General features: G+C 35.3%; 1 protein-coding gene across 2 annotated transcripts; it reads left to right on the top strand.

Moving 5' to 3' along the window:
* Positions 1-878: 878 nt before the first annotated feature.
* On the top strand, positions 879-8,697 carry LOC122578958 (protein transport protein SEC23). Of its 2 annotated transcripts, XM_043751028.1 has the most exons (6): positions 879-1,038; positions 1,601-2,135; positions 3,096-4,916; positions 7,325-7,441; positions 7,528-7,599; positions 8,347-8,697. In XM_043751028.1, the coding sequence occupies exons 2-6, from the start codon at positions 1,659-1,661 to the stop codon at positions 8,482-8,484; spliced, it is 2,625 nt and encodes an 874-aa protein (XP_043606963.1). In that variant the 5' UTR covers positions 879-1,038; positions 1,601-1,658; the 3' UTR covers positions 8,485-8,697. The 2 variants fall into 2 exon arrangements, with proteins under 2 accessions (XP_043606963.1, XP_043606971.1); XM_043751036.1 differs by lacking the exon at positions 879-1,038 and having other exon boundaries at positions 2,015-2,130.

Consider the following 8,697-nt stretch of genomic DNA (forward strand, 5'->3'; position numbering starts at 1 on the left):
TAAATTTTTTAATGATATTATAAGCACTTTCCTTCTTTAAGTTTATTTAACTTTTATTTTTGTTATTTATGATGTCCCTTTCTATAAAAAGAAATAATTTTTTTTTTCTTTTGAAAAATCTAACATTTTATACATGGTCTTTTACATTTTCATCATCTAAATTGTTTTATCATAATAGATTTTTAAATTATCTGCATATTATGCGAGTTAATAAGCTACTTATATATATTCGAAGTATAAGATATAATATTTCAAGATTATGAGTATAATTGAACTATCTCATAGTTCTTAGATATCGACATAACTTAATATTATAAAACTTTTATTAATAAGTCCAGGTTAATTAGTTAGTCCGTAAATGAATAAAATAGGCTATAAAGCAAATAGAACTTTTTTTAATTAAACATAGGCTATAACTAAAAAAGTTATTTAGCAAGGGGTTAGGAATTATAAAACAAGTATTAAAATAACACAAAAAGACAAGATTTTGACCTTAAATCATGATTAAATTGATGCACGAAGATTCACGGAACAATTGATATACGATGATTTTCATGATGCACAGTAATTATCACTAAAGAAAAACTTTTTGTTTATTTATTTTACTTTAATACTTATTTTAATTTACTTAAAACCTATTTCGTAAAAGCGAGAAGTGAAGGTGGTGTTGTTATGCACCCAGGTTAGGTAAAATCCTTTTCAGATCTTGATTTTTTAATTCATAAAAAACATAGGAGCTAATTATTAATTAATTATATATTAAATATTAAAAAATTAATTTGTGAGACCAACTTAAATTTCACTTGGTAAAATTGGCTGTAACTAAAAAAGTTTTTTTATTAAACATCTCATTACAAATGAGGCAATCAATTCAACAATAAAACTCAACAAACAAAAACCTCTTCCTTCTTCCAAGTCTTGTTCAATTCAACCATCTGTCAAACCCCAGCAAAATCCTCCAAGTAATTCTCAATTTCCATTTTAGGGCTTTCTTCATCATCGATTATTTCTTCAATTCCTTCAAGGGTTTTGCTCCTGGTAACAAATCTTGTTATCCATTTCATTCATTTCCTTTAATTTGATCCTGTTCAATTGCTTGATCTAGTGTTCCAATTTTCAAGATTTGATATTATTTAGGGTTTTGTGTTGTATATCATAGTCAATTGAAGATCTGATAGTTTGTATATTTATCAATTCATTTTTTTCTTGTTAATTTGTCAGAATGTACATGCTTGATCATCTGAATTTTGTCAATTTTTATCCTGTGTATAATTTGATTCAATCTATAATATTGATTTATGCATTACAATAGTGAAGTACCTGACTGTTATTCTATTGGTGTTGAAAAGTTTTTTGATTTCTTATTATTGCTAAAATTTTTTGCAACTCTAATCTAATATGACTAATAATAACATTGTGCATTTTGAGGAATTTTGTATCGATACGAGAAATTACACAACTTTATTGAGTTTAGTCTATACATAATTGAGCATTGTGCATGCCTTCCATTATTTATCGACAACTGCTTCGAATTGGGATTTATTATCTGATATGAATTTTTAAAAATTGATTTACATATTTTTCTCGTTTCATCAACCAGGTCTTAACTTTGTACCAGTTCAATAGATTTTGATTTTAGGCCTCACGTATGAGCTTTGATGGCTGACCAACCTAATTTTTCTGCTGGGTACTCTGTTGGAATTAGTCCCTCCACCCCTGAGGCACAAACACGTAGACCCGATAACAAAATAAGTCCTCCTCCATTTACTCCATCTTCGGGTCCCAGATTTGTAACACCGACTATACAAACAAACCCAGTACCTCCCCCTTCTGTAAGAAGTTCACAATTGCCTTTACCTGGAAATGGCGCTAGAACAGGAAGTCCTGTTCCCCATTTGAGCACACCACCAGGACCTCCTGTATTTTCTTCACCGGTTCAACCTGCTGCTGTGCCATTTCGAACATCTCCATCAACCCCTCAACCAGTTGCGTTTTCTGCAACTCCATCTTTGTCCGCTACACCACCATCAAATTATTCAGATGGGGCAAATGACTTACAGCGTCATGTGTTGAGTGATGCAGAGGACATGACATCTCTTTCTGAAGCACCAAATGTTCTACTTTCAGCACGTAAGGTATCTCTTTGTCCTCTTCCTTTTTTTTAATCATAATGCGGGAAGAGATTTTTTATTTTTATTTTTTGCTAGAAAGACAAGGGAAATAACTGGACACATAAGCGTTGAAATGAATATGAACAAGCATTTGGTCCCTAAAGTTCAATTACATTAGGGAAAAGAACTCAGAAAATTGAGTAATTTTCCATTTGATTTCTTTATAATGCGGTCCATACTTGCCTTGGCAACATGGATGCGTTGAACTGGTCTGTAGTTTTGATATGGGTCTTGTTGGGTTGGGTTGACTTGAAAACACTTTTTTCTAACCTAGTCACTGGACTTTAATAGTCGTTGCTAAAATCACTTAGTGTTTGAAGACCTTTAGAGAAACTGTTCAATTTTGTACAAATGCTGCATGTTCTGGTTGTAATCATCCAAAACTCTTTAAAATCGAGAAAGATAGTGGTTTTGATATTGTTTTTTGAAGTCCAGAGACAAAATTAGAATTGAAGTGGAAACTTCTTTTATATATTTCAATATTAATCTTTCAAGAGTTGGATCGTTCATGAGATGTCAGAGATGGCAGCTTTGACAATTGTATCTACTAATAGATCAATTAGGTTGCATGTTACCTAAAATGGCTTGAATGGGTAAACCACAAAAATACATGCTAAGAAAAAGGGTCAATTGTGTCAAATGTTGCCGACAGTTTATTTGAACATATACCAGTCTGTTAAATAATTTTGTTCAAAGTTTTTTGATTATTATGTTAATACTTAATAGTACAAGTCTTTCAAACTCCCATGTGTATTTTTTATTTAAAAGGAGAAAGAAGATTCTGATTGCATTTTGTCTCGTACTATAGTTACATATTTAGATTCATTAATCGTTATGGAGTCACCCAACCTGCGTGGTCCACCCATTTTGCCATCCTGGCATAATTAAAAGATTTACTCCTGAACTCTTTTGCTTCCTATGTAGGTACTGAAACAAAAGAAACTCATGAATGTACCCAGCTTGGGATTTGGGGCATTGGTTTCTCCTGGACGGGAAGTCTTACATGGTCCTCAAATTGTTCATCGGGATCCTCATCGTTGCCAAAATTGTGGAGCTTATGCAAATCTTTATTGCAACATCTTGCTAGGATCAGGGCAGTGGCAATGTGTAGTATGCCGAAATCTGAACGGAAGCGAAGGTGAATACGTGGCCTCCACAAAAGAAGAACTTCTTAATTTACCAGAACTAGCATTTCAAATGGTTGATTTTGTTCAAACTGGGAATAGAAGACCTGGTTTTGTTCCTGTCTCTGATTCCAGAATGTCAGCTCCTATTGTTCTTGTTATAGATGATTGTTTAGATGAACCACATCTTCAACATTTACAAAGCTCCTTGCATGCATTTTTAGACTCACTTTCCCCCACAACAAGAATTGGCATCATATCATATGGAAGCGTGGTTTCAGTTTATGATTTTTCTGAAGAATCAGTTGCATCTGCTGATGTTTTGCCAGGTAACATTTCTCCCAGTCAAGAATCGTTGAAACAACTTGTTTATGGAACTGGGGTTTATTTGTCACCTATTCATGCTTCATTGCCCGTGGTACATTCAATATTTTCATCTTTGAGACCATATAAGCGGAATCTTCCTGAGGCTTCTAGAGACCGCTGCATGGGGGCTGCGATAGAGGTTGCATTAGCAATTATTCAAGGACCATCAGCAGAGATGTCACAAGGGGTTCTGAGAAAACCAGGAGGTAGTAGTAGAATTATTGTATGTGCCGGGGGACCAAACACATGTGGGCCCGGATCAGTCCCTTATTCTTCCAGTCATCCAAACTATCCCTACATGGAGAAAAATGCATTAAAATGGATGGAAAATTTGGGCCGTGAAGCTCATAAACGTAATACATTAATTGATATCTTATGTGCGGGAACGTGTCCGCTTCGAGTTCCTATTTTACAACCTCTTGTAAAAGCTTCTGGTGGGATCTTGATTCTTCATGACGATTTTGGGGAAGCTTTCGGTGTGAATCTTCAAAGAGCATCTAATCGAGCCGCAGGTTCTCATGGTTTGATGGAAATACGCTGTTCTGATGATATAAATGTTTCGCAAGTTATAGGCCCAGGGGAGGAGGCACATTTGGATAACCATGAAGTTTTTAAGAATGATAATTCAGTTTCAATACAAATGCTAAGTGTGGAAGAAACACAATGTTTTGCAGTGTCAATGGAAACACGTGGAAACATTAAAAGTGATCATGTATATCTTCAATTTGGAATTCTGTTTTCGAATCTATACCAAGCGGATATCACAAGGGTGATTACGGTTAGATTGCCAACAGTAGATAGTGTTTCGGCTTATCTTGAAAGTGTTCAAGACGAAGTGGCGGCAGTGCTTATTGCTAAAAGAAGTCTCTTACGGGCCAAAAGTTTTTCAGATGCAATTAGTGTCAGGAAAACCGTAGATGAAAGAATTAAAGATATCACCAGTAGATTTGGATCCCAAATGCCAAAATCAAAACTTTACCAGTTTCCGAAGGAGTTGTCGTATATACCTGAGCTTTTATTTCATCTTAGGAGGGGTCCACTTTTGGGTAGCATTCTTGGTCATGAGGACGAGAGGTCGGTTTTGCGGGATATATTTTTGAATGCATCCTTTGATTTGTCTCTTCGAATGGTGGCCCCTAGATGCCTTATGCATTGTGAGGGAGGCACTTTTGAGGAGCTGCCAGCTCATGACCTTGCAATGCAATCTGATGCAGCTGTTGTTCTCGATCATGGGACTGATGTCTTCATTTGGTTGGTAAGTTACTTGGCTTAATACTCTCTGTTAACCCCCCCTCCCCGGTGAAAAGTTATTATGCGTCAGCTACCCCCGAGGTGGCACTTTCTACCCATGTACTTATGATGGGCCGATTTGGGTTATGTTTTTTTTTATACCTAAAACCGGTCAAGATATGCTTTCTTTTTTGTGAACAAGAAACAGGTTGGTTCAAATTTTCATTGTTTGGATCTGTGTTTCCAAAGTTTCTTAGTGACTTTAGGGATCCTGATCGGGGTTACATAATCGAATAATTAGTTCACATTTAGTGGTAATCAGAAAGTTACATTTTTCATCAATAGCAAGTATTTTAGAAGCACTTGTTCAAAAGGGAAAGATACAGTAATAATCAGTTGATGATTATAGTAATCAATTTTGCAAGCGTGTTGGGTTAATGAGTGGTATTGCATCTTAGAATTAATTAGTAAATTATGCATTTACTCATTTCCATAATAACTATACTTAGGGATTATGAGAGGTTGATTATTATGCTTAATGACTTAGAGACTGCAAAAGCATGAGCCATTGTAGAGAGACACTTTCCCCGCATAAGCTGGTTTTGTCTGTTAATTGTTAATTTAATCTCTTGTTTCTATAAGCATGTAATCTCAGGGTCTTTTCAGAAGAACCTAGACTGTTACTAGATCTTAAATGATACTTTAGGCTTGCCGTCTTTTACTATAGAATGAGTGCATCTCATTTGCGAGCATTTAAGTCGGAATTAAGAAATATAGACACGTAACTACAAAGCAGACCCTTTAGGCTCTCCATAATCTAGTATCTAAGCGTTTCCATCAAAGCTTTGCTCACCAAATTTAGTACTCATAATGTCATACAGACCTTCTAGGATTAATGGAAGGCTGTCATATTTGATCATCTTTTACTAAATTTATGACTTGATTCGGCTAAGCTGATATTGATATTTGTTAAGTGTGACTGGAGGTAGATGACTGCTCCCATTTTTTCTAATCTTAATCTTAATATTTACTAGAAGCAGCAACTTTGGACCATTTACTTAGAATGGCTCGAATTTGGGTTTCACTTTATTTCTAATGACACAAATGGGTTAAGCTAAAAGATAGAAGCAAATCTGATTGTGCACCGAACCGTGTAAGCCTAGAAAATTGGATTGTGAGTGGAAAGAACCCTTGAAGGTTTTTTAGGGTTTGTTGGCGATTCCCCGAAGGTAGGAACGGTGTTCCTTTACGCCAACGAAGGTGGATTGAGGTGGTAGTCGAATTGTATTCGACGTTAGTTAGGCTTTTGGATCGATCCTTGATCGCATGTATTGGGAAATTCCTCCTCCCTGAATATGGGAAATTCCTCCTCCTTTTATTAGGAGGGGATTCCTTGGAGGAGAAGGTTAGGGTTTTCCCTATTCCTTTTTTGAGTAAAACTCTACTTACCATGTTTATCCGATTTAGTATCCTTAGGAGAATATCCTAGAATATTCCGGACTAGGTAAGTATATTTATCTTCGAAAAGGGGTTGTGTTAATCTTTTTATTCGGTTGAGTTGATCGAGTTAAGCACCTTCGTGTTTATGCCCTTCGTAGATGTGCTTCGTTGTGACGTCCTTTGTATGGTGGCTCGGAGGGGTACATCGTCAAAAACGGACTATAATGGGCCAAGGTCCAAACCCTCTAAAAGTCTCTGAAGTGTATCTAAATGCATAAAAGTTTTTTATAAATGAATGAAGTTCAGTCCCATTATACAAAAAAAAAAAAAAAACATTCAAAAGAGTGGTTGTAAGTGCTTGGCGATTATCAAGGGTTTTGGGTTGGAGCCCCCTCGCACCCTTTGTATAAAAAGCCTTTTTAACACCTTACTAAAATCGATCATAATATTTTTGTTATCTTTCAAACATGTTATGTGTAAACTTGAGAAATGCAAATATGCTGTTTACTTAATGTACAAAACAGGTAATTTATTTTTATATAAATACAAAAAACAAAATCTACAAACCTTATTATAGCCATATCTTTAAGTAGTAATGAAGTTCACAAAATGGATAAGATGTGTTGAGGGTTGACCCAACCTGACCAAACCATTCTTGACTTGCACTAAAGAATTGCCAGATCCGCAACCCTGAATTTGCCACCTCTAAACTCCATCTCCTTCTCAAATCGAACTGTACTCATGCTGATTGCATTAACCATGTTTCCACCTTCAATCATTGTGCATGTAAAGGGGCTAGGTTGCCTTCATGCAATTGTGTATAGAGATCTGATTACTTGTGATTTCTGTTTTTTGCTAGTTTATATTATGTCTTAGGTGACAGACTAAATATTGGAAATAGATGACATTGTATGTGCTATTGACCTAGTAAACGCTCGAACCTTTATTGCTAGCTATCTGAAAAACATTCTAATCTTACATTGTTGGAATCAGGGTGCTGAACTTGCTGCACAGGATGGAAGAAGTGCAGCAGCATTAGCAGCCTGCAGAACGTTGGCAGAAGAACTGACTGAGACAAGGTTTCCAGCTCCTAGAATTCTCGCATTCAAAGTAATTATTAAATTTCCTTCCTCTTTGAACCTATAATATGTTATATCGAAATAATAATGAACTTTTACGGAATTTGTTTGCAACAGGAGGGCAGCTCTCAGGCCAGGTATTTTGTGTCTCGGCTAATACCTGCACACAAGGACCCTCCCTATGAGCAGGTGAGTTGACCATAATATGCACAGATAGTAGCTTTAATCACTTTATTTGTGGATGTGTAGATTTGGGTACTTTAATTAAAAATAGTTTATTAAAACTTAGCTAAATTGGTAAGATCAAGTCAAATGGGTTAAAGGTCTGCCTGTACTTTGTATTGGTTGCCTCATTAATTCGCTTTATTTAAAGATTTAAATTTCAGTGTAACTATAAAAAATAGTATCCATAGTCATACTTAAAACATTAATTGTTTATTAGTATATAACAAGAAAAAGAAAAAGTGCTACGGGTCAATCTGACCCTTTATGTTCCTTGCTAAAAAAGATTTGTTTTGAGCTATCGCCAAATCAAACCAGCTGCTCTTGTTTTGCCTCCTATTGTTGTTTTGTTGGATTCCCATCTCTCTTATGCGAATTCATTTGTACAGAAGTTAATTGTTTACATGTCAATATTGGTAAACTAAAGAAATTTGGCTCTGATTAAAATAGGGTCAAAGTCGTTCCATTCCATAATGAAGAATTTACACTTAACAATGTTACATTGCTGTATGTAATTAGTAGTTTTGAAGTCTGCTATATGTATTATATGTTTACAAAGTTAAATGAAAAGATTCATAATAGTAAAAGGATGGTCGGTCAATTTGACTCGTCTTTAATTTTTACCTGTTTTGACTCATTACCCAACATGTTTGTACTACCCGGTTTGCTATGTAACTGATGAACTAATTCACAAGTGAAAAATTTTGTTGACAGGAAGCAAGATTTCCACAGCTTAGAACTTTGAGTGTAGAACAAAGGACAAAACTGAAAAGCAGTTTTATTCACTTTGATGAACCAAGCTTCAGTGAATGGATGCGTAGTCTCAAAGTATTAGCACCTGAACCAAGCTAAGCTTTCTGTTTTTGGCAAGGCAGACTGGCTAATGTCAAAACCAGTTGCCGACAAATATCCAAGTTTCCTTCTTCTTTTTTTGGACAATCGAACACATCATTTAGGATTTGTTTTATTTTTGTTCACATTGAATATGGGTGCTGAAAAGCAGCAATGAGGAAATAATCTGGAAGAGAAAAGAATGAAAATTTATAGTTTACTTTTATGGTTCAA

Source organism: Erigeron canadensis, chromosome 1, assembly GCF_010389155.1.
Source record: "Erigeron canadensis isolate Cc75 chromosome 1, C_canadensis_v1, whole genome shotgun sequence".
In the NCBI taxonomy this organism is placed as follows: Eukaryota; Viridiplantae; Streptophyta; class Magnoliopsida; order Asterales; family Asteraceae; genus Erigeron; species Erigeron canadensis.